General features: G+C 41.4%; 1 protein-coding gene across 1 annotated transcript; it reads left to right on the top strand.

The window, feature by feature from the left end:
• Nucleotides 1-1,631: 1,631 nt before the first annotated feature.
• Nucleotides 1,632-25,294, top strand: brwd3 (bromodomain and WD repeat domain containing 3). The gene is made up of 40 exons (XM_050040357.1): nt 1,632-2,144; nt 2,323-2,381; nt 2,487-2,516; nt 2,700-2,759; nt 4,194-4,344; nt 4,536-4,634; nt 4,763-4,923; nt 5,361-5,582; nt 5,807-5,907; nt 6,024-6,094; nt 7,540-7,640; nt 8,646-8,686; nt 8,777-8,881; nt 8,968-9,118; nt 9,219-9,353; nt 9,438-9,566; nt 9,875-10,100; nt 10,206-10,346; nt 11,440-11,620; nt 11,739-11,832; nt 11,938-12,108; nt 12,221-12,294; nt 12,374-12,566; nt 12,678-12,788; nt 12,871-12,978; nt 14,819-14,943; nt 15,041-15,123; nt 15,223-15,334; nt 15,534-15,595; nt 17,492-17,647; nt 17,747-17,867; nt 17,979-18,104; nt 19,004-19,079; nt 19,185-19,229; nt 19,332-19,475; nt 19,658-19,810; nt 19,919-20,088; nt 20,386-20,474; nt 22,064-22,201; nt 22,312-25,294. Exons 1-40 carry the CDS (start codon nt 2,111-2,113, stop codon nt 23,118-23,120), a joined length of 5,358 nt encoding a protein of 1,785 aa, XP_049896314.1. The 5' UTR covers nt 1,632-2,110; the 3' UTR covers nt 23,121-25,294.
• The last annotated feature ends 920 nt before the right edge of the window (nt 25,295-26,214 follow it).

Raw genomic sequence — 26,214 nt, 5'->3', positions numbered from 1 at the left:
CATGTTCTTAAAATTTCCATGTTTTTATTTAAGCAAATTAATGCCTGGAAAATAGAAAAATAGTGTAGAATAACTCAATTAAGTGTTTTACTTGTTCTGTGCCACTTAAAGGCTCTCTAAGTCTTCCTAAGCTTGAAAAGTTTTTGTCACATAAAGCAAACATCTCCTCGCTGAATATGCTGTGTAAAGGTCCAGTCTCTGTAGGCAGACCAGGCTCCGCAAATGGCAACAAAAACACTTCACTTCTGTTTATGTTCAACAATGTTATCAAACACAATGGAGCTAGCTCGCCTTTTAGCCTCATTGTAGCCTGTAGCTCTAACTGCCTCTCTGGGCACCCTGTTCACATGTGTGCGCTTGCGTAAGACCATGAGACATGGGCACCGCGTTCGTGTGTGTGCTTGCTTTCGCTGGTCTCGCACTGGCTGGTTGGTGCAGCCTGGACCACAATGTTTTTTGTTGCCATTTGCGGAGCCTGGGCTGCCTACAGAGACCGGACTTTTTCACAGCATATTCAGAGGACATGTAGCTAGCAGATCGTGAGGAGATGTTTGCTATATGTGACAAAAACTTTTCAAGCTTAGGAAGACTTAGAGAGCCTTTAAATACATAATTAAGTGTCAGCTATAGCTGATAATAAGCATTGTTTTGGTTATTAACCTATGTTGTCAAAACTACATCTGAAATTTCTACTTTGACAGCAATTAAAACCAACACATACATACACATGCAAGAATAGGAAAGTTTTCTGTAACTGTATTTACATCTTATAAACAAATTTTAATAACCATGCATCCAGTCCAACAAGGCTAAAAATTGTTAAAATGTTTCTCAGAACTGAGACATTTTATAAGAATCATATGGCCAGATCCAATTAATCTAATATCTAGAAGGTCCATTAAGTTAAATAGTTAACTTTTTTAGATAAAATCTGGAAATTTTGCAGGGCTAATTTGGTTCCTGCTTTTAAGCACGGACATTTGTGATTTACCACTTTACAATATGATCTGCACCTTTTCTTTGTTACCAGTAGGTCAAGGAGGCCTCTCGCACAATTAAACCCAGATGCAGCAGTCCCTAGAGTGACGGTGTCCAAATGCTGCCCTATTATCAAACAGGAATACAGATTTTGTATAATAGAAAATGGTCGATAGAACACATTTTTGTAAATAGTCTGCATCCAAATAAAGATTTCAACAACTTCAACATGATGTATTTTTTATGTATGTATGTAGGTATGTATGTATACAAAAGCAACATGTTGTAAACATGTAATCTAATAATATAAGGTAAGATAAGATAGACTGCTAAAACGGATAAAAAATATTACAAATTAGATCAAATTAAAATAAAATATAAAAATTTTTATACACCTTTCACTTATACATAGACTGTATGTTGATGATTGATAATTGCACAGGATAACTGTAATACACATAAGGTGTGTAGTATATTTACTGTAAAGATATAGAAATATAGCTTTGAAATACTATTGCACAGTAAGTGGTAAAATATTGCACAGTAGGAAATCAGTCATGTTACACAGTATAAATATGAAGGATATGGATATGTACATGTGAATATGTGTGATTATGTGTATGACTATTAATAAATAGAATATTTCTATACATATAGGTATATTATCTGGCTTGTAAGGGGTCCTTCGCTTAAAACGAAAAGAAGACGTCTGCCTTAGGGTACACAAAGGATTTTTTTTTCATCTAACATATGACACTGTCCACCTATAAATATGGAAACATGTTTTATGGAAACTTTAAGTTAAAAAGAAATGCAGTGAAATGTAAATATCCTCTTTGTCTTGCGGTTCAAGACAGGGGGGAAAAGTCTGTCTGAAATTGTCGAAGTGAAAGTAAATTTGAATATTTAAACATTAATCATTTCTACAAAGAAAACAAATCGTCCAGTATTGCACGGTTTCACTGGAGGGCGCTAACACAAAGCACCAGGTGGTCAGGGAACAACTTGAGAAAGCAGGAGGCCATTCACTAGCCTGTTTTAGCTTCACACACCTAGCTAGTGTTAGCTACCCGGCGGCTAACCAGCAAGCTAAAACATCAGTTTGTCTTAATGTCGCCTATCTTATCAAGTGATGGCAAGAGAACAGTGTTCACAAACCGAAGCTGGTGAGTGTTGAGCGTCCATTCGATCCGCGACCAAACATTTTGCATTTACATAGTTTGCTGTTGTTTGTCAGCTAGCGAGCTAACTAACCGAGAGTGCAACCCAGAGCTAGCTAACGTTAGCTCGGCTCAATAGCAACATTAGTTGGTACCACGCTAATACATCTCTCTTTCGTTTCAGAACTCTATTACCTCATTGCCAGATTTCTGCAGTCTGGACCTTGTAAAAAAGCAGCACAGGTAACAGCCCACAATAAGCAAGATATTAACTCATACCGGGTAGAAATCGTCTAAATAAGTAGCTGGTGCTAGCGGCTAATGCTAACTGTGTCTGTCTGTTGTTAGATTCTGATTGAGGAGCTGGAGGAGTATGAGGTAGGTTCAGCTGGACCTTTCTGTGTTTATTCTCGTGTGTGGTATCCGTACTGCTGCCTATCTGTCCGCCTTTCGGGCAAGCTTTTTAAATTTAGCTGGTGTCAAATAAAGGAGCGTGTTGCCGATCCCGGGACGATACTGGCCGTTTAGTGCTATCTCTAACAGCTTGTTTTTAAACTTTAGTTGGTCCCTCAACGATGGAGTTGGGACGGAGAGAAATACAAACGGACCTTCCAAGACTGGGTGAGTGTGAATTGTCACAATTAACTTTTTAATCAAATGGAGCGTCTATTTTATCGACAATTGCCTCTCAGCGGATGTTTATTATTTTAATAAAATTGACCCCACCAGAATAGACGCGGTGGTAATATGTTCATGTTTATTTTATCGATTTAAACATTTATATCAGTAATGGCCCATTGGTAAATAACTATATATATGCTTTGCTATTGTGTGGGCCAGTAGGTGGAGAACAGAGACAAGGGCAGATAGTGATAGGTAGAGCCAGATCCAGAAAGCTGTCAGTCTCCTGTTGGAGCCAATGAAATCACAGTTGTCTTTGCGAGCGAACCGGAAGTATCAAAAAAAGACTATTTTGATTGGCTGTGAGCTTCTCTGCCCCTCCCCTTTTCTTTATTTCTCCCTCCCTCTCTCATGATTGCTTCTCAACAAGCTGCATTACAATTTATGAGCAATAATAAATAGGACGACGAAAAAAAGAAACCAAAATTATTTTTGTTGATTTGTATACCCTGTCATAGGTTAAAATATATTTATTTTATATTATGCAACACTTAGAATACTACACTTATTGTATTATACTATTTTACATAATACCCATGCCATACAGCTTTTTTTAATGTCATTTTTGATTTGACTCTAATCCTATTCCATCCTATGTTATATTGCTGCGCTACATAGTATGTTATATTATATTACTTTATTTCACCTTATACCAAATCTCATACTGTCAAAAATTATCATAATTACACTATGTTATGTTAATATGTTTTTATTAGTGATTTTGGCATCATATTCTACATGACATTTATATTACGTCTCTATAGTTACTTACAAACACTAAGTGTTATTGTGTAATCATATTATCACTGTTAACATAGACTTGCTGTCTCTGCTGCCATTAATCACTGCTACTGTCACCTTAAACATACCTCTATCAATTACCCTTGCAATTTTTGTCTCCATATGACCTGGTATAGTATTCTGTTTATTATTTTTATTATACCATTTCCGTTACCATTTTAGTTGTAATATTACTCTTACTATTTATTCTTTTACTTTCTGTATTTATCTGTACTATTTTTGTCCTTGTGCTGCTGTAATAACTGGATTTGTCCTCTGGGGATCAACAAAGGTTTATCTTATATTTTGAAGAAGTTATATTTTTGTGTTACTAAACAGCTGTTTGAATTTTATATACATCCAGTATCGGTCCGTTTAAATTATTAATTATTTAATTGTGGTGCTGTTTGTAAAAGGCACTGGCTATTTAATCTGTTCAAAAAAAAAACTTGAGTATTTTTAATGTATTTAAAGTTTTTGTTCCAGCATGTTTTAAGAATGTTACATATATGATAATGTTTTTAGTGTTTGTTACTACATACTACTTATATATTTGTTGTATCATTTTGTAATAGCTATCTGTGTGTCCTACAGGTGATTTTGAACCAGCACATTCCTGCAGACTATTTGCTCCGTGTTTGTCAGCGGATAGGCCCGCTTATAGAGAAGGAGATCCCACCTAGTGTTCCTGGGGTTCAAACCCTTCTGGGGCTGGGAAGACAGTCCTTGCTTCGTACCACCAAAAGTGAGTATTTCCCTCCCATCCACCGCGTTTGTTCCCTCCTGTATTTATGTACTGTCCACATATCAAAACTATTTTCATTTTTAGATTTATTGTGTTTGATCGGGTTGTTGTCAGTAGAATTGTTTCCAAATCAGTTATTAACTTTACACAATTTTTTTTATTTTTTTTATTTTACTACCTGTGTAATTTAGGTTGTAGCCACAAAGTATGCAGTGGCTCGGCTGTTGCTGCACTCCATCGAGGACGTCCACCAGAACCTCCAGCCAGCAATGGACATCCTCCCAATGTTGGTGTGTGGATTTTTTTTAAAATTATTTTTACCCATTAAGAGTACCGAAAGCCCCTAGACCAATGAAGTTAAGTTTGCTTTAGCAGTGTATTACCTCCACTAATAATTTACATGTGTCTTTATATCAAGTGTCCATCATGGGTGCTCGCCAGGCCACAGGCACAGCTCGTTTTGGCCAGGCCCTGCCGTCTTCCTCCTACCAACACATGAAGATACACAAACGTATCCTTGGCCACCTTTCTTCAGTCTACTGTGTAGCCTTTGACCGTACCGGCCGTCGGATATTTACGGTGAGTGATGATTTCTGATTCAGTTTATCATTGCAACAAAACTTTGTCCGGAGTGTCTCACTAGTTGTGTTTCCATCTGTCGGGTCATACTATTAAAATGCTGCAGAAAATTAAATGCAAATTGGGCAAGTTCTGTGGTCAAATGATTTCATGACAAAATTTTATTTTTACTCTAGTTCATAATCTGTTTTATACATACATTTCAGGAGGTTGTGCGTAGAAAGACAGGTGACAGAATCATCCATCTCAGGGATGTTTGCAACCACAAACATATTTCTCAACATATCATATTTACTGATTCATGTGCAACACCAAATGCGTGTAAATGAAAGCAAGACATCTGGGAGATGTTGCTGTGTCACTTAGCATCTGCCACTAGTTGTGTTTTTTAAGCACTGTGCTTAAAACACGCTACCACGCTGATTTATGTGTTTTAGGGTTCTGATGACTGCCTGGTGAAAATCTGGGCCACAGATGACGGCCGGCTCCTGGCAACTCTCCGCGGCCACTCAGCAGAGATCTGTGACATGGCTGTCAACCACGAAAATACTCTCATTGCCTCAGCAAGCTGTGACAAAACTATCAGAGTGTGGTGCCTGCGTACCTGTGCGCCCATCACTGTTCTGCAGGCCCACGGTGCCTCCATCACATCAATACAGGTGAGACTGATGCCTTTTAAAGGAATAACTCAAACAAAAATGGGAATAGGAAGCTTTGTTTTAGGCTTTCTTGGAAAAAAAACAAGGTACCAAAGTCTTATATTAACTATATCACTTAGATTTTCTGAAATTTGTTCTGCACCATGTCAACTCTCTTGCTACTGTAGTAAATGTTGGTCACTTCTCGTCTGTGACTAACCAACACTGGATTTCTATGCCCTTAGTTTTGTCCCGCTATCAAAGGGACAACACGGTACCTGGCCTCCACTGGTGCAGACGGCATGGTGTGTTTCTGGAAGTGGCACTCTGTCAGCATGAAATTCCAGTAAGTTTTTGCAACATCTGTTGAAGCTTTTATCAGCTCTACTGTTTCTAGCTCTGGTAAAGTTGCTGTCTGTCATGGAAATAACTACAGTTTTGGTGTTTATCCTCTTTCCTCAGCGATCAGCCAGTCAAGTTTGTTGAGCGGTCACGTCCAGGAGTTCAGGTCTCCACTTCCTCCTTCAGTAGTGGTAAGTGTATTTCCCTGCCTGGTTACTTCTCATTCTCTAGATACACTTGTCCTAAAATGCTGTGAGCAGCAAACCACTGATACAGTAAACATATAAAAATAACTACAGAACTAAAGGTCATGGATAAAGACATATTGATGTAGACTTAATGGGCCTCATTCACTAATATCTGCACAGAAATGTTCTTACTCTCCGCAAAAAATAAGTACTTGCGCAAAATCACTGTCGGATTCATGACACGTGCGTACCGCCCAATTTTGTTCTCACCACCGTGCGTATGTTAGTAAATCAGAACCATTCTAAATTGACAGGCGCGTGTCCGCGATCTGCCATCAGCATACTACCACGCCCCCATTTCTCCATATAAGGAAACCGCTTGCCTAGAGTTGATTCATGAATGAAGGAAGCGGTTACGCGGGGAGAGAAGTAGTAAATTTCACAGTTTGTTAGAAGCGATGGCGCCGGGTCTTACAGGAATGCCATGGGTCATTGTAAGATTGTGGAGGACACAGCATGCCAGGATGATCTTGCACACCTTCTCAGGGGTATAAAGTAGTTTGCCACCGGCCGTATCTGATCCAAACACATCCAACGGCCCTTAAGCACGCCAAAAGTGCGCTCTACGGCGCGTGTGTGGGCATGTATGTTATTATAGCGCACCTCTTGAGGGGTTTCAGGGTTTGCGTATGGTGTCATCAGCCATGTTTTAAGGCCATATGCCCGGTCACCCAAACAATATAACATTTTAACATTAACGGAATAGAGACTTACTGAAAATACTAACTTAAAACAATTGAAATAAAAGACTAGAACAAAAGATGCTCACCAACAAGCCATCCACTTCTCACAGCCCCTGCCTCCAAACGCATTCCCACTGTACTGTTTTGCAAAATAAATGAGTCGTGGGTGCCTCCTGGCCAGCGGGCCACAGCCTTAAGGATATGGCAGTCGGCATTACAGATCGTCTGCACGCTGATGGAGTGATAGTTTTTCTGTTCATGTTATTGTTAATATTTTAATTGTCACACTGATGAGGGTGAACGTGTGTCAATTTCATGGTAATTTAATCCATTTGGCCAATATATTAGTAAATTAATTATTTTAAAAAATGTTAATTAAATCTTTTTTTCATGAATGTGGTTTTATAGACTCTGCATGTACTTAAAAGGTATGTTTGCATTTTCTAAGTCAGTTCGGCCTTCCTCATTTGTGCGTACGCATGGTCTGAGGCAGTTCTAAATTTGTTCGCAGAGTAAGAACAAACTCGGGTGAGAAAATATTGATGAATCCCGGATTTGTGCGTCAAACGATCGTACGCACAGTTTAAGCACAGATTTTCGTACGCACAGTTTAAGCACAGATTTGTGCGTACGCACTGTTTGTGAATGAGGCCCAATGTGTTTTTTTTTGTCACTTCCATTTCCTTCTGTGTTTACTGTTAATAGGTGGTATGTTCATGGCTACTGGTGGCACCGATCATCTGATCAGAGTCTACTACCTTGGTGCTGAAACTCCCATGAAAGTCTCTGAGATGGATGCACACACGGTAAGAAACAAAACACAGTAGCTACTTCACTCTTATTCCCTTCTGTTTAACTCTTTAAATTTCATTTGAACAAGTGCTGTGTTTCAAATTGGATACTTCCCTGAGTACACTTACATGAAGTACACAGGGCATACGCTATTTACTCACTTGTGTAGTGTGTGAATTTTGGCAGGGTAGTGTTGTCTCAAATTTAACACAGCCTTTGCACACTTGCCAGAAATGACGATATCAAGCTTTGACAGCTTTTCCTCCTCTGCTTATCTAGGATGGCAAAGGAATGACCCGCCCTGCTCTGCCTTACTCTGCCTCTGACTGGCTTACCTTGATATTTTTACCCTAACCAATCTCACTCCTATATCCTAAACCTAACCAACTCAACCAACAAAGGCAACAAGTACAAGCCAATCAGAGGGGGTGTAGGACGGGTCATGCCTTTGCCATCCTAGAAAAAAATATTTTCGGCTGAGAGGAGCATTATCACCATCATTTGACAAACGATTGTCACTTGCCAGAATATATACTTGTATGTATCTAACATCAATGCTGGATGATAGCTAGCTAGCAAGCTAACATTAAAATTCATGTTATCATTCGCGGTATCAAATAATTACAGAATGAACCCCTAATAAACAAAGTCATAGCATCTGTCCAACAACAGTATTGTGGTAGTGAAAAGTACACACGATTAACTTAACTTACGGTTGTACAGTGCTTAGGTGTTCACTGTGCTAGTCTTCTCTTTAGCCACTTTTTTTTACAAGTTTGAAACATGTTCACGGACTCAAACCCTCCACTACATAGGCAACATGATGACCATTGAGTGTGAGAAGTGTCCAGCAATCAAAACTCAACTTAAGAGTGCACCATCAGGATATTCACAGTGCATTGCATTTTGCCATATTTGTAAATGCACTCAAAATGGCAAGGTTAAGTACAGAACTATCCGATTTGAGACACAACAAAGGTCTCTCTAACTTAAATACATGTCTTGTTTCTTGTCTGTAGGACAAAGTTGTCGTCGTCCAATTTAGCAATAACAGTGACAGGTGAGTGTGTTTGCTGACATCATAGACTTTAAACTGTTTTTTATGTGTGGTATTTGAGCCTCTGACAGTTAGATGTGTGTATGTGTCCAGCCTGAGGTTTGTGAGTGGCAGTCGCGACGGCACAGCCAGAATCTGGCATTACCAGCAACAAGAGTGGAAGAGTGTCACTTTAGACATTGCTGCCAGGCTGCCTGGGTAAGAGAGTGAACAGTATTACAGTTTCATGATGCCTTTCAGTCTCACTGTTAGTGTTTCATGTCTGATGGGATGTTTTCCTCCAGGAGTACTGTGGCCAATGGGGATGATAAAACCAAGCTGATGGCGACTATGGTGGCCTGGGACCGTGCAGATAGCACCGTCATCACAGCGGTGTCAAACTACCTGCTCAAAGTGTGGAGCACGACTACTGGACAGCTGCTGCATGTGTTATCTGTGAGTGGACAAAGCTGGCACTATTACCGTACAAAAATGAATAAAACAGCTGTGTCTGACCAACTGACCGCCCTGACTGTTTGTGCTCTCTCTTTTCAAGGGTCATGATGATGAGGTGTTTGTGCTGGAGGCTCACCCATTTGACTCCCGCATCATGCTATCTGCCGGCCATGATGGCAACATTTACATGTGGGACCTATCCAAGGGAGTCAAGATCCGCAACTTCTTTAACATGGTACCTGATTGACAATATGAAACACCCACAAGTAGTGTTGTCTTTGCACTGTTATTGAATTCATATTTAAATATCTGTTTCCAGATTGAAGGGCAAGGCCATGGCGCTATTTTTGACTGCAAGTTCTCAGCTGATGGGCAGCATTTTGCCTGCACTGACTCACACGGCCATTTGCTCATCTTTGGCTTCGGCTGCAGCAGACCATATGAGAAGGTAACAGCACATAACTGTTGGTCAAAACATATTTAACTGTAAACACAATTTTTTTCTATTTTATTTATTTATTTATTTATTTTTTAAAGGAACAACATTTGGAATCAATACAGTTAGACAGCATGGTGGATTTGTGGTTACACATACTGTTGTTTAATCACGAGACCTGAAATATCATAGGGAAGTTTGCTAATATCCATAAAGAAGCTCCTTTGTAACTTACTCTGTGTCCTTGTCTGCCTTGCAAGCAGCAGTTTTACCTCTTTTAACCTCATTGTCAACACAAACATACACTTGATTCCCTCCAGATTCCCGACCAGATGTTCTTCCACACGGACTACCGACCTCTTATACGCGATTCCAATAACTATGTGCTGGATGAGCAGACGCAGCAAGCCCCACATCTCATGCCTCCACCCTTCCTGGTGGACGTAGATGGAAATCCTCACCCTCCTCACTATCAGCGCCTGGTGCCAGGAAGAGAGAACTGCAAGGAGGATCAGCTAGTACCCCAGCTAGGATACATGGCTAACAGTAAAACCCTCTCCTTCATTACTTGAACCATTCAGAATGTGTGGACTTTTAACTTAAGAAATATATCTGACAGTTTAACACAATATCTGCCTTTTTGCTGCTTAGGCGATGGAGAGTTGGTTGAGCAGGTACTTGGCCAGCAAACGGCGGAAAACAGAGAAAGCATATTGGACAGTCTCATCAGACAGTTGCAGAATGAGCAGGACCAGCGTCAGAACCCACAAGAGCAGGCTGCAGAGGCACAGGGTATGTTTTACTCTACACTATGTCAGCAGATTTTACCGTGATTTGGGGTTTTACGTTATGTTCTTGATTTGTCCCGTATGCTCAGTTATGCCGGTAAAAGCCTGAGATTTATTGTAAATTTGTGAGCATAACCATTGCATACTATTATAGTTAACAGATTTTTAAAAGTAAAGGATCCATGCATAATTTTTAGTTATGTGAAGTGCAGTCAGCATCCTGTTGCTCACTCGCACTCCGTAGCCATGAGAGAGCACCTGGGCATTGGCCAAAATGGTGACAAATATCAGACTGAACGTGACTGACCAGCATCGTGTTGATAGAAAACAGTCATATTAAAAATTATGTCTATAATGTTCCTGTATTTAATTTGGACTATTTGCTCCACAATACTAAGTAGTTTGCCTTTGCAGATTACTTTATCTGCTAATGTTATGAAGCAACCAACAGGTTATCTAGGTTAGCTAGCTAAATGTAGCTAGCAAAATTCACAATATCACAACATATTTCACATGTCAGTGCTTCCTGTGGGATTTTATTACCACCAGGGGCACTGAATTTGATTAATCTACTGTTTATCAGAGTAAGCTAGAGTACCTCATGGTCCCTCTGCCTCATTCCACACCACTCTGAAATGACTTTGCTGGGGGGAGAGTGGCTGTATCAGTGAAGGTCCATCTGTGGGCTGCTGCTACAAAGTGCCTATCATGGAAACACAGCATGTGTGGACTCTGTGTTGTGGTGGATGCTGGTCATTTGTTGATGTAAACTAACTTTAGCCACTCTTAGCGCTATAGTAGAGCTGAAGAGGGGTAAGACACTCTGGAGTGCGCACAATGTAATGTTGTTTGGATTTTCCCTGGAAAATTTGGCCTGGATCCTTTACATAGAAATCAGTTCACAGGCTGTTATAGGCAATTGAGAAGGTTGGCGAAGGTCTCAGTTTTTAAGTTACACCATAGTCTGTTGACCCATTAGCAGCACAAAATGATTAATACATGTTACAGATCCTTTTAAGTGTTGTTAACTTCTATTGTCAATCATGCCATATTTCCCAACATATTGTCATAACAAACAAATCTCTTCTTATTTTTAGAAGGTGATGAAGCAGCGATGGAGGCATCCTCTCCTCCTGCTGAACCTCGCAGAAGTGGGCAGGTGGACGGGGTGTGGCAGATGCAGCATAATGCCCTGCGTAGTCAGGTGGCCACTGAGCGGGACCTGCTGGCCTGGAGCCGCAGAGTGATGGTCAATGAAGTGCCACAAGGAATATCCAGGTGAGGCAGATGGAGGGAATTTTGTTAGGTGTAAGGACATTACAGAGCGCTGAGCAGACAATCTGTTTTTATATATACGCTTTTTAGTCATTTGTGATGTATATGATTGTTTTATTAGGGTGTTGGAGGAGTGCAGACAAGCCAAAGGCGACATGGAATGTTCTCTATACAATGCAGAGAGGAGGAAGAAGCCAGTAACCTGCACACCCAAGGTACACTACTCTGCACTTCACAGTTGTTTGCACACGTCAGACATAGTATCTTTGCCAATCCATTTCTGCTCTCTGTATTTTTCATCCTCCTTTCACACTTTACAGAGCGATCTGCTGACTTCACGCCTGCGCTCCCTGCGGCCAACTAAGAAAAAGCAGCAGCGCCACGCCTATCAGACCCGCTCAGCCCAAGTCCGCCGTTCTTGGAATAGGAGTCGAAATTCCAGCACCCGTCGTAACTCTGATAGCCAGATAGACTCTGACAGTGATGGAAACGTATGTTCCAGCTTTCTGCTGTACTTATCAAAACATGCCATGATGCTGTGGAGCACTGTCTGGTAACTACCATTTATAATAGTAAAGGCGCTTTCTGTCTTTTCGTTGACAGGCAGCAGCACAGGCGGATCAAAGTGAGGCCTCCTCTGATGGTGAAGCTCAGTGGCAGAGTGAGAGCAGCTCCAGGTGAATATCTTTGACTGAGCAGTGTTTTTAACATGAAATTATAATCGCCTAACTAACAACACCCCTCTTTCATTCTCAGTGACTCCTCCAGTGAATATTCTGATTGGACAGCTGATGCCGGGATCAACCTCCAGCCACCAAAGCGCCCAACCAGGAGGCCTGCACCGCCCCAAGGTTACAGCAGCTCTGAGGAGGAAGAGGGCGAAGGAAAGGCAAAAGAAGCTAAGAAGAGGGACAGTGAGAAGAGAAAGAAGCCCAAGGAGACCAAACAGGTAAGTTATGCGACCTGCAGCTCCTGTGCTCACAGTGAAAACATGTCTGGGCCTCACAGTACAGAAGAAATTCTCTTCTTAATTTTATTTTTTTTAATTGTATAATCCCAGAAGCCCACGTCCTCTCTGGCTGGACTTGATGCGGAGGAGTGGCTGCCACCATCATGGATAATGGAGACCATCCCTCACCGCTCTCCTTTTGTCCCTCAAATGGGAGATGAGGTATGAGTGTCACTCTCATATCAAACAGAAAAATTCATCACATCACATGCATTTTAATCATGGTTCCCCTGTCCTCCTCCAGCTCATCTACTTCAAACAGGGCCATCAGGCCTACGTCCGGGCTGTCCGCAGGGCCAAGGCGTACAGCATCAACCCTCAGAAACAGCCGTGGAACAGACTTGACCTCAGGGTGAGGCACAGTTTTATTAAAAGCCAGTGTTGTGCACTTCCTTACATGTCAAGTTGTTGGGAGAGTCTGTAAACCGCAGTCAGTTGTTGTAGCTTTCTGAGGTTGGCATGTGGCTCTGAGTGAAATGTCTCGACAACTATTTGATTGATTGCCATGAAATGTGGTACAATTGTGGGCGTTCATGTTCCTCTCAGGATGAATTGTAATGACTTTGATGATTCTTTGACTTTTTATCTAGCGCCACCAAGGGGTCAAAATTTTAGTATGTCCAATATTTTGTTTCATGAGCAATTGCAGTAATGACGACATTCCCATCAGCTTCCATTGCTCAGTGCTATTTACCATACATCTGCTTGCTAACATGCTAAATTAAGGTGGTCACAATGGTAAACATCATCCCTGCTAAACATCACCATGATAGCATTGTCATTGTTAGCATTTAGCTAAAGCACAGCTGTGCTTTACTACAGTTTCACAGTGTCGCTGGAATGGCTGTAGATTTTTAAGGGACGCCCACACCTAGAACAATAACTGTAACATGACTATATATTCATAGTTGTCCAAAATGCTGTAACTCAAGTGGATAAAGGAGTCTAAAACACAACTTTAACGACAACCACAGCTCCAAATGATATTGTTGGGATCATTTTCAGAGCGATTTGAGACTGTAAACTCCAGATTTACAGGGCGTCACAGCTGAGTGTGCACTGTTTACAGTATGTTATCTTTCATCAGTGTGGCTGCTTAATGTTGTATTTATTGTTCTTGGTGTGGACAGCCCTTTAGCTTTGTCATTAAAGCATTGGAATGGGCTGATGAAGTGAGTTTTAACATGGAATGATAGCTTGCACTGGGTCTGCGGCTTGTAGCATCTGCTATACGGCTGTTGTCTTTGGCTTCTTGCACAATCGTTGCAGAATGGCATAAAAAGAGAAAAGTCTTGAAATTCAAGTCTTGAATCTCAATTCAACACTAATCACCATTTATCTGAACTCGTCTCAGATGAGTTACAACAACAAATTCTATTAAACTTGTTAAAGATGTTCCTCTGTGTGCAGCTTTAAAGGTCCAGTGTGTAGGATTTAGGGTGGTATATTGGCAGAAATGGAATAAAATATACTAGGTATGTTTTCTTTAGGGTAGAAGCACTTGAATATAAGAATTGTTGTGTTTTTGTTACCTTAGAATGAGCCGTTTATGTCTATGCAGGGAGCAGGTCCTCGTCTATGGAGGTCATTATGGTGGACAGATCAAACACTGACTCTCGATAGGGCCATTCGCATTTTTTTAAATTTTTTGGGCATTTTAGCCTTTAATTGACAGGACAGACAAGTGTGAAGGGGGGAGAGAGAGGGGGAGTGACATGCAGGAAATGGCCACAGGCTGGAGTCGAACCCGGGCCCCTGCTGCAACAGCCTTGTACATGGGACGCCTGCTTTATCCACTAAGCCACCGACGCCCCGAGGGCCATTCGCATTTTGACATCGGAGTAGTTAACAGCCTTTCTGTGACGAGACTGTCAGAAAAACACAGTTTTTTTTCTTTTCACACTTGAAACTGCTTTAATTTGTGTTTTACCTGATGAAACACCAGGTTTGTTTGTTTTGGAGAGGAAGAGACCTCTGCAGATAATTCTGCTCACAGTAGAAGGAATTCTAACTTAGAGAAGTTTTAGCTGGTTTTAATCTGCAGTTGTCACCACTAGATGCCACGAAGTCCCCCTAAATCTTGCACATTGTACCTTTAACTGGACCTTGTTCTCATTTTTCTTTTTGAGGAGTTCTATTCGTCATCTTTATCCAGAGTCTCACCTTTTGTGGATTTTCTTCTGCTCCCTCAGGACCAGGAATCAGTGAAGGTGGTTGGAATTAAATATGAAGTGGGACCTCCCACCCTCTGCTGCCTAAAACTGGCTTTCTTGGACCCAGTCTCAGGGAAGATGACCAATGAGTCTTTCTCCTTAAAGTGAGCATTTAAATACTGTATATACAGTACAAGATAACAAATCGTAATTGAAGCATGTGTTAAAAATGTGTTAATTTTTAATTCCTACACTCTCAAGGTACCACGACATGCCTGATGTCATTGATTTTCTGGTACTGCAGCAGTTTTACAATGAGGCTAAACAGCACAACTGGCAGCCAGGTGAGTTTTGTAAAGTGATGCGTTTATTACTCATGTTGTTGTGGATATTGTACTGCCCTTTGCTTATGTTTCATCCTGTCCTCGCTTGGCTCTCTTCAGGTATGAGGTTCCGTAGCATCATTGATGACGCTTGGTGGTTCGGCAGTGTGGAGGCTCAGGAACCTCTTCAGCCAGAGTATCCAGATAGCCTGTTCCAGTGCTATGCAGTAAAGTACGTCTGTATCTCTGCAGTGTTTGTGGCTGATGGAGGGGTACTCTACTCCAACATAATGTATCAACAGTGCTCTCTGTTAATATCACATTCTTCTGTGCTGGCCTGATGTCACGTTTCATTAAAGTCAAATGAGCAATTTTAATTATGCACACACTTGAGCTTAATAACTGGTTTTTTTTTTTTCTTGTTTGATTAGGTGGGATAACGGTGAGCGGGAGAAAATGAGTCCCTGGGACATGGAGCCTATTCCTGAGGAAGGTCAGTAGTGTGAACATGAGAATACCACCTGGTTAATAACAGTACATTTGTAATTAAGGCTTCATAGATTACAGACAAAATGTGCAAAAGATTTCCTTAAGGTTTAAAACACAATAGTACACCATAGAAATTGCATGAGGCTATACATCCTGTTTGATGTACCCTGTCCATTGAAATAGAACAAAATATTGATGTCATAAGATTACTCCAGAATGGCATCTAAATGTGATCCATTTCCTCTCACCGACTATTATAATGTAGAATTGAAGTCAATTTTAAAGCTTCATCTTAAAAAATGGAGTGTTAGGAATCAGCCTGTGTACCAAAACAAAAACAAAAAATGAAAATTCCTCAATCACTTCCATGGCCTCATTAGAAATCACCATGAGGTAAGGGAGAGATGGTGTTCAGAAAAGACATTTTACTGAGAGGGTGAGTTGAAATTCAAGTAAATATATTATTTGTATAGCATCTTTATACAAGAAATGCAAAGTGCTTTACAATAAGGAAATTATATGCACCGAGTGCCTCACATGGAAATGGCAAACTGTATCAGTACAGATCTATCAAATATCTATGAAAGAAAATACAATAAGAATTTTATACTGCAACAAACTTAATATAATAAAATTTAGATAGTTGAATCAGAGTTCCATATTTTTAGCACTATTTTCCAAGAATATTTAATTTTTCAGAAAGGTTTGGTTTTCATCAAGTCAGTAAAATTCTATGATTGTTTTGTTTAAAGCTGTAACTTTCATTCCTAGTGAGGAGCCTTTGCTTTAACACATCAGCTTTAAGTATTAATGTCAAGAGTAGTAAAGCATTTAACAACTTCTGTTTTCTTTATTTATTTTTTGTTATATTAAAGAACTTCACATACAGACTAGGGTTGTAACGGTATGAGATTTTCATGGAATGATAACAGCCCCAGAAAATATTGCAGTTTTACACTATCAGGGTATTACAGAATTTATATTATCAATCAGAATGACCCTTAAAGGGTTATTTTTGGTTGAACAAAGGTTTTATTACTGTAAATGAAACTGAGAACCATTTTATTAATGGAAGTATGTGTAAAAAGTCCCCCCTTTGAATGTAACTAGTATGATAACAGTATGATAACCACCAACTAATATATCACGGTATACCTTGAAACCGGTATATTGCTGCAACCCTAACACAGGCGAATGATACTATACCTAGAAAAACACAGTGAACACGTTCTACTGTCAAACCAAATGTTCGTGTGTTAGTGCACAGGTAGAAATCAGTAGGTTAAAAACACCCTGGACTTAATGTATTGCTAAAAGAAGAAACAATGTGTCCTTTACATAAGGTAGAGATGGCCGTGTGTTTTCCAGACAAATGGGCTCATTATTTTTAGCATTTCGAGATTTCAGCCTGCTCGTTATGGTAGCCAGTTACATGTTCTTGAGCAATTAATATTTGAGAACTGCTCATATCACAAAGGAACTTGATTTTGATTTGAAACCACTTACTGGTCCTTTTCAAGTGGCATTGTTTCCTCTTTGACATAATTATACAACCAAGTAGTCCATTTATATTTTAAATGTCTCAGGCTGTCAATCCCATAAAAACATTCTCCCTTTTTGAATTTATTCTCCCATTTTATTTCAGTGGCAGAAAGGTGAAAATTAAAAAAAGCCATTTTGTTTCTTAAACATGGACATATCTGTGTTTTTATTACATTCTAGGCTTGAGATCAAACTAAAATGTCTTTTTTCTTAGGAAATATAAGCTCTAGCTACTTAAATTATTTTAGATGATTATTAGTATTTTTATCATGATTGTATTGCTGACAATTATCTGCTATTCATTGTAGTTTTTGAGCCTTTGACTAAATACATTTTCTGACACGTGTGGCTCCGTCAGCTGCATTGCCTGAACAGGTGGGTGACGGCGTGGAGGTGGCAGAGGAGGAGCTGAAGGCTCTGCTTTACACGCCTCAGGAAGGAGAATGGGGGGCTCACACTCGAGATGAAGACTGTGAGAGAGTCATCTACGGCATCGATCAGCTTCTTACACTGGGTAGGCCACCGAAGGGACGATGACCGTCAGTCTGTTTCGATGAAATGTCTCAGCTCCTTCATGGCTGCCATTTTGTATCTAATTTCTGTTTGTCCACAGATGTAGCCAAGTTATTTGCATCACCAGTGAATCTGCGGGACTACCCTCTGTACTGCACTGCGGTGGCTTACCCCACTGACCTCAGCACCATCCGCAAACGACTGGAGAACCGCTTTTATAGGTAAGGCAGCACACGTACCCTCACACATTTTATCTTCACCATAAATTCAAAGTCGGGATGCAAAAGTGTTGACATTTGAGCTTAAAGTGCGGATGTTCTTCTCTGCCGCAGGCGGATCTCTGCATTAATGTGGGAGGTGCGCTACATTGAACACAATGCCCGCACTTTCAACGAACCCCAGAGCCCCATTGTAGCAACTGCCAAAGTGGTGACTGACGTTCTCCTGCGCTACATCGGGTAAGGCTCCACACTCACATCATAGCCACCTTATTAACACTGGGGTAACAGTGAGTATGTTCACATGCACACTAATACCCCTTTTCGACAGTCATGGGCTGGCTTGGCTTGGCTTGGTTTGAGCCATCAGCTTAGCATCCCAGGGATTTGCATTTCCATTATAACAGGGCTACCCACTTAAAGGTGTGTCTCAAACTGACGATGGCTTGTCTTGAGTGATGACATTAAAAGCAGAGTGCAGATCCAGGCTGCATCCGGTGCGGCTTGTCATATAAGCAACATATTCTGTTTGGATATTTTGAATTCCTGAATTAAACATTTTCCAAATAAGACATGAGAAATGGTGATGTAATTTGGATTTGAATAGCCTACTTTGAACAGCGCATTCTGAATATGCGTCTCATTCAGGGTTTTTACCGCAGTGTGGGACACACAGCCTCTTGTCTGTTCACGATCAGCTCTGTGCATTGTCATGGATGTGCATTCTACACAAACCAACTAGCCAGTTTGCAAGGCTGGGATAGAGATGCATGCCAACATTGCGGGTTAGAAGGAGAAACACACTCACTTTAAAACGTCATGAAAAACCTAGATATCAGAATCAGATGTTTGGATATGCGCAAATATCACAATGCTGACCTTTTCAAGAGGGTGGTTGAAGGAATGAAAGAGGGATGCTGTTCATCACTGGTGGAAAACTTTTGAAATATCCTGGCACTGGAGACACAGGAATAGTAGTAGAATATTAATTCTCATAAGCCAGGTAAACTGCTTATGAGGAATACTGTCTTTTTGGGAATGGGAAGGGCAAAAACTGGAATATTTTGTGCATGTAAACATAGTCAGCGATGAATACTCCTTCACATGTGTCTGATATCTTGGCCCTCTGTCTCCTTCAGGGACCAGAGCTGCACAGACATCTTGGATCTTTATCACAAGCTGAAATCTGAGGTCAGCAGTGGAGGAGAAGTTGAGGTAAGAGTTGGGTTGTGTTAAGTGTTTTACATTATGGTGTCTTTTTCTTTAGATTGCTGTTTTTGCTGTAAATAGTCATTTGGGTTTTTATGTGTTCCTCTGCAGTTGGATGTGGACTCTGACACTCCAGGAACATCTACAGGACATCGGGTAAGAGGGACCAGAGTCCAGTGTCCCCCGACAATCCCACCTCAGACTTAAAATCATCTGCAGCAGCTTCAGTCTTAGTTCATTTCATCTTCTCTCTGCCAGGGAGGTGACCAGAATCCCAAGAAGCGCGGTGTAGTCTTGGATGTGAAATTATGGCGAGGACAGTGCAAAGAGCTGATGCGTCGAATGATGGCCTCGCGAGATTCAGAGCCGTTCAGGCAGCCCGTGGACCTCTTTGAGTATCCGGTAAAATAATCTAGAGCAACTGTCACATGCAATTATAAGACTGCTGACAACAGGAAACACTTCACACAACTTGAAATAATATTAGAATTGCATACCAAGGGTGTATAAGTAAAAGCAGAAGTCAAATTAAAATGATCCTCTGTGTACACTAACATTTTCACTCTCTATTTTGTCTTACTCAGGACTATCGAGACATCATTGACACTCCTATGGATCTGGCTACAGTGTCAGAGACACTGGTTGCAGGGAATTATGAAAACCCGATGGAGTTTGCCAAAGATGTGCGGCTCATTTTCAGCAACTCCAAAGCATACACACCTAACAAGAAATCACAGGTGCAGTAGCATCACTGGACTTGAAAAAGTACTGCAACTATATCTGCATGTAGTCTGATAAAGTAGTGGTCAAGTAGATTCATTCTGACTTTGCTGTTTCGTGTCTAGATCTACACCATGACCCTCAGCTTGTCGGCCTTCTTCGAAAAAAACATCATCTCCATCATCTCTGACCACAAGTCTGCGGTTCAGAACGAACGGCGGACTCGTCAGAGACTCAGTTACAGGGACAGAATGCACAACGGAGGCAGCTCACCGCCTATTAGTCCATCCCCCAGGTGCTGAACCTCATTCACAAACCTGTCACTCGACACTCCTCATTATCAAATGAAGTTTTTCATTTCAGTGTACACAGGGTGTCTGCAGCTCCTTTGAACTCAAGGTCTGTTTTACATTCAGCTTGAGAAATACTATAAATATGGTTTCTTGTTGTGAAATTTCTGCTGCGAACTAAAAGTCTAAAGCTGTTTCAAAGCCTTGAATTTAAGCATGAACGTTGCAGACACCCCGTTATTATATGATGTAGCTGATTATTCTGAAATGTTGCTTCTTTTCCTCTGTTTCCATATGTTCAGCCCTAAAGGGAAGCACAAGCCAGGGAAGGTGTCTAAGCCAAAAAAATCCCAGACCTCAACGAAGAATCGTTCTCAGAGACCACATCAAGGTATGACTGTATTATTGTGGCTGAAAGGGATAGTTCAGAACTTTTGAAGTGGAGTTGTGTGAGGTACTTATCCGTAGTCAGTGTATTACATACAGTAGAAAGCAGGAAGGCAGGTGGCACACCCCCAGTTTGGAGAATAGACTGTGACAGCTCCTCAAAAGTGAAGCCAAACATCGGCCCCTGGTGGCTGGCTGCAGTATTGGTTGTAAACCCCGCCCCCTCGTGTTAGTGGATGACATGGGCCAAACTAAAACCTCATGCATGTCAAATAAATTTTGGTTAAATAAAGAGGTTTCTGTCATTTTAGGCAGTTGTTGTCACACTGATGTGTGTTTAAATGTTTATTTTTCTGATAAGTTTGGTCATAACTAGTTACTTGGTGCTATAAAAACAGGATTTGACATCATGACTGACAGCTGTGTGTGCCAATGGGTGTGCTTACAATCAATGGCGCTGCTCGAGATGGGTGTATAGGCGGGAACTCGATAGCGCTGAGATTGTTACTGCACAGACTTTGGCTCTAAATGATGGGGATGATGATGCAAGATGGCAGCATTTGTATCCGGGATACTTTGGCTTCATTTTTGTTCAGTGGGAGAAAGGGAGTGGTAGTGTCCATCTTTATATACAGCCATTGGTTTGGAGAAGCAGGCAGGAGTACCGCCGCGGGACCTAAGCAATGTACAGCTGTGGACAGGGGCAAAACATATTTTAGCCACCCCCCAAAAAAAAAAAAATCAATATCCATTTAATTGTACACTAAATTTGGATTAATTTCCCCCTCAAACTGCTTCATCCATCTACTCTCTCTTCAAAGCCACCAGACTTCTTTTACCTTGCAGAACACAGGAGCTGCTGGTCCACTGCTGCCTCAGTCAGTTGCTTTGTTAGTGTAATTGTGTGACCTTAGTGAATTGGAACTAACCATTTAAAAGTCACATGGATAACAGCTTCAGCTACCCATCAGAAAGGGCTGTCTGACAGCAGGGTAAAGCAGTGAAAATACTCCAAATAGAGAGAACACTTTAACTGATACTGATTTTTTTAGGTGGCTTAAATACATTTTGTTGCTGCCCCGTCCACAGCAGTGCATTGCTTAGTGTCCATGTTGGTACTTCTCTCCAAACAGGGCCCGCTAACTGCCATCTACTGTAGTAATACACTAACTATGGTTAAGTACCACATACAATCCCAATTAAAAAAAACTCCAAACTATCGCTTAAATGTGTTTTTAGTTCAGTGTTGTGCAGGATTTTGATGCAAACTGTTGTTAGTAGCAGGGTTAGCGTCAGGGGAGTACAAAAAGTCTTACTCTTACAAAATTGTAATGGCATTAAAGAAGTCATTACCTCATAGGTTTTGTTGCTGTCAACAGCTGGTTTGTATCTGTTCACACATTTATATAGATTTTCTTTTATAGATACTGTATTGACACCCATTTAAATTCAGCATGTTGAGGCAAACAAGTTATATCTGTAAGGCCTCAAACTATGTTATTATTGAAGATCAGATGTAATGCATTATGCTGCAGATGTACTGTGAGAAGTAATATGATTACAGTCCTGATTAGCCATCTGTTGTTGCTTTAGCTCAGCAAAGCAGTAGTGTAGCAGAGGAGGAGGAGGACATCCAGCCTTCTTCCCCAAGTTCAGGGACGAGCAGTGGGAGCAGAAACCAAGGGCCGCATCGGGTGACCCGCAGCCAGGCAACTCCAGTGAAGAAGTCAGGTATGTGAAAGCAACGCACTCTGACCAAAATGTATCAGCGTCTTTCATTTGAATGTGACTGTAAAAGTTACGGTGCAGGAATGAACCCTTGTCCTCTTATGTTGCATCAGGGCACCAGCGTAACCTGCATCTAAGTAACGGCTCCAGACAGCACCACGGGCGACAAGCACCACAGTCTGATGACGATGAGGAGGAGGCGGCATCTGGATCAAACAGCTCTTCGTCGGAGTCATCCTCCACCTCATCATCCTCCTCTTCCTCGTCATCGTCAGACAGTGAGAACAGTTCTGAGTCTGAGATGGAGAAGTACGTGGAAGGGGGAGATCACGACTACAGCAAAGCCCCCTGCCTGTCAGTACGCCTCTCGGCTAAGGGTAAGGTGGCGGCCTCAGGGAAAAGGAGACACAAAGGAGGAGAGGACACAGCACAGATACCTAAAAGAGCACGAGTGCAGCTGCCGGTAGAGGAGGAGGAAGATGAGGAGGAGGATGAAGAAGAGGAGGAGGAGGATGAAGAAGAGGAGGAGGAGGAGGAGGAAGAGGAGCAGCAGCAGCAACCGGTGGATGGAAGACATGAAGAGGATGAAGAAGAGCAGGAAGAGGAGGAGGATGAAGAGGAAGAGGAGGAACCCGAGGAGGAGGAGGAACCTGAGGAGGAGGATGATGATGATGAGGACAACTCTGAGGTGCAGACAAGGGCTGCAGCAGCAACAAGCAGTCCAAGAGGCAACCAGTGCAAGTCTCGACGGGTCAACACACGCAACCAGGGCCGCAGGACAGTTCTGTACAGGGACGACTCAGAGGATGATGGCCATGGGTCGAAGGAGGACCCTCTCAACCTGGGCATGTCCCGCTCAGGACGGGTACGCCGCATGACTGAGAAAGCCCGTGTCAGCCACCTCATGGGCTGGGGTCACTGACACGTCGCCCCTTTTCAAACCTCAATTTAAAAAAACTTAAACGTGAGTTACACTTCAGGGATTTTTTTTTCTTTTTTTTTTGTACAAGTGTATATAATATATATATGAGTTTTTCTTTTTATCTAAAACTGCTTATGACTTTCAAACTGATAGCTGGTGCTCATGATGTGTTGCCAAGGAGTTTCCTTCCCTGGTCGACAGAGCCACTGTTCAACACAAACACTCTCCAACTGGACTAACTCACCTCGGCCTTACTGCTCGATGGAGGAGCCTTTAAGACACGGCACCGCTCCTCCTCCTTCTGTGTGTTTCACATCCAGTACTAAACACTATACCCCTCTTCCTCCTCCTCTCGTCCCTCCCACAACTTTTCCTACTCCTGGTCACCAAAGAAGGATGCGGAGATGCCAAAAAAATGGTGCTCATATTTTAGTTCTCTCTTGTTTCTCAATGAGTAATTTAACAAAACTCTTCACGCCTCTGGTCACTAGTTCAGTCACGACCACCGTGAGACATGTGCAGTATCACTCAAGGTCACTGATGTCAACTTTTTGGGTACCTGGTCTTTCCTCACAACCACAAGCCTTAGTTTCCAGAGCTTACATCATTCAGATTTAGTTCTATCTGTGGCTCGGGTCAAGACAAGTATAGTTTGGGCACTAGCAATCCTTAGAAATCAGAGTGACTTCAGTCAGTAGAATATAGTACCATAGTAGTATCCCAGCTCCTGCAGCCCCTGTGGGAGAACTTGACGTCCTTGACCTGTGAATGTTAAATGTGTTTTCCTGCTTCCCTTTTTGTTGGTGTTGACTGTTTTTCGGCTCCTCGATTCTGTTTTTAGTTAGAATTGGGTGCTTTTTTTTTTTTTTCTTCTTCTGTTTTTTTAAGGGTAAACGTGATTGTCTGGGGTAGAAAAGCCACTGTCTCCTGTTTGTATTTGTTGTACTTCCTGATGGATCCGACCCACATCCATTCATGGTTGCTTCCATCACACCTTCACCACCCAGCATGTGCAAACGCAAGGGGGTCTCCGGCACACTCTCTTCCACAGAAATATTTATTTTTCCATTGTATTGTACTAAGGTTCCTTTAACTATTTCGTACGTTGATAGTGATGAGGAAGAGGAAATATTTGCACATTTATCTACTCCATGTGGCAGCTGAGTAATAAAGATATTAGAGAAAGAGAAATGATTTTTGTGTAAGAATGTTTAAACTGTGCCAGCACACATTCAGTCTTTTTTTTATATTTCTTTTTTAGTTTGAACAAGTAAAGCAGGTTTTAGCTAAACCTCATTCAACCTGTGTAGGACACAGCTGAAGGTCTCGTCTGATTGGCAATCGTAATCATGCTTTCTTTCGACCTGAAGCAAAGGTAGCAACCATGGATTAACCCTTTGTTCGTACATTGTGCCATTTATTTCCCCTCATGTTTCTAACCATCTATGAACTGATGGGTTTTCTATCTTTGGCAGATCGTCTGCACATGTTACTGCTTTCCCCATGATATACAACAATCAGGTGATACGTTGGTGTCAGAATCACTGTGTGTAGTTTTTCTGCCTGGTGAGTGATTCCCCATTGTCGACTGGTCCGTGTTTCTTGTGGAATCACGTATAATTGGATGCATCCCTTGTTGCTGCACCGATAATGTTTACTTTAAAGCTTGTGCAGTCATTGGTTGGTTGGCAGCATCAGGAGGAAACAGGAAAGCTTGGTTCACAAATTGTCATTTTAACACTGGGTGCTCTGATCCGAACACACCTCCTCATCACTCTGCCTCCGTAAGGTCGCTGACATAAGAGAGAGGCCTCGGAGGTTGTTTTGTTTTCTCTTTTTTTTTTGGGCTGAAGAGTTTGAGTGTCAGAGATAAAACACACAAATCAGCATCTAGGGTGCTCCGAGCGACAGCATTAACTGGCGTCTTGAAATTATTCTGCTTGAGTGTGAAAAGACTATGATTCATATTTTGGAATCTTATTTTCATATATAGTAGATGACTCTTTGTCTCGCCTCGAAGCGTCAGATTAGTCGATGATAAATACAACGATAACATTCTACTGTAGGTGGATTACGATTATGTGACTGTCTTTTATACGCAATGTTTCGATTGTATGTGTTTTCTTTTTTTAATAAAAAAATTGGATTTCTCTTAAAATGACTGATGGTTTTGGTTATCTTTGTGGATGTTAGTGGTCTCTGATGACTTCATGATTTCAGTCTGTGTTGAGACAACAGAAGCTTTCAAGAGCTGTTCACTAGACTGAGTCATGTGTAGCCTCTATGGTCGTCGGTCATGAACATGCACCGACGGCAAAGATTCAAGAGGTACAGAATGTACGCGACTGTCATCAACCTGACTGTACCATTTGCAACTGCATTAAAGCACTGAAAGCTGGGGTGAGTCAGACGAGGAACAAACAAGGTTGAGCTGTGACGCACCATGCTCCACCACACCTAGAAACTGCAGAGACGCCAGAGGATCATGGGAATTAAAATGCATCAATGCATAGAGAGCTAAAGGTTACTTTAAAGGGTGCTGAGGGGGCAAAGCAAAGTGTTATGTGTATATAGTGCTATTCAAAACAAATGTAGAAGAAAAGATGAGCAAATGTATAAATGAGCTGTGCTGTCACACCAAAAAACACCCAGATTATATATGTATTAAATCATTACTAAAAATCAGACCTACTTATTGGAATTCTCAGTGCTGATAATAGAATGTGACATTAAAGAATAGAGCTTTCACAATAGTGTGAACAGCTGATGCTCGGTTTCTGGGTCAGGTCAGAAAATATGGCCAGGTAAAGATTTTGTAAGACAGTTAGCCAAAGATTTGTCAGGATTAGAAACAGGATCAGGATTACATGATCTGTATGTATGCATGCATGAAAGCAGCATTAGATAAGTGATGCTGGTGTTTTTCATCAGAGAATTGGACATCAGCAGTGGAATACCTAAATAGTGTGTATAGTCTACATGAAGCATTCAGAAACTACAAACCAATCAACCTTTACAAAACAACTCTAAATAATGTAGAGTTGTTTTTTTGTTTTTTTTGCAAATGTCCCAAGCAAAGAAATGAAGCTCACCC

This window comes from Epinephelus moara, chromosome 3 (assembly GCF_006386435.1).
Source record: "Epinephelus moara isolate mb chromosome 3, YSFRI_EMoa_1.0, whole genome shotgun sequence".
Classification (NCBI taxonomy): Eukaryota; Metazoa; Chordata; class Actinopteri; order Perciformes; family Serranidae; genus Epinephelus; species Epinephelus moara.
This window is presented reverse-complemented; position numbering and strand designations above follow the sequence as displayed.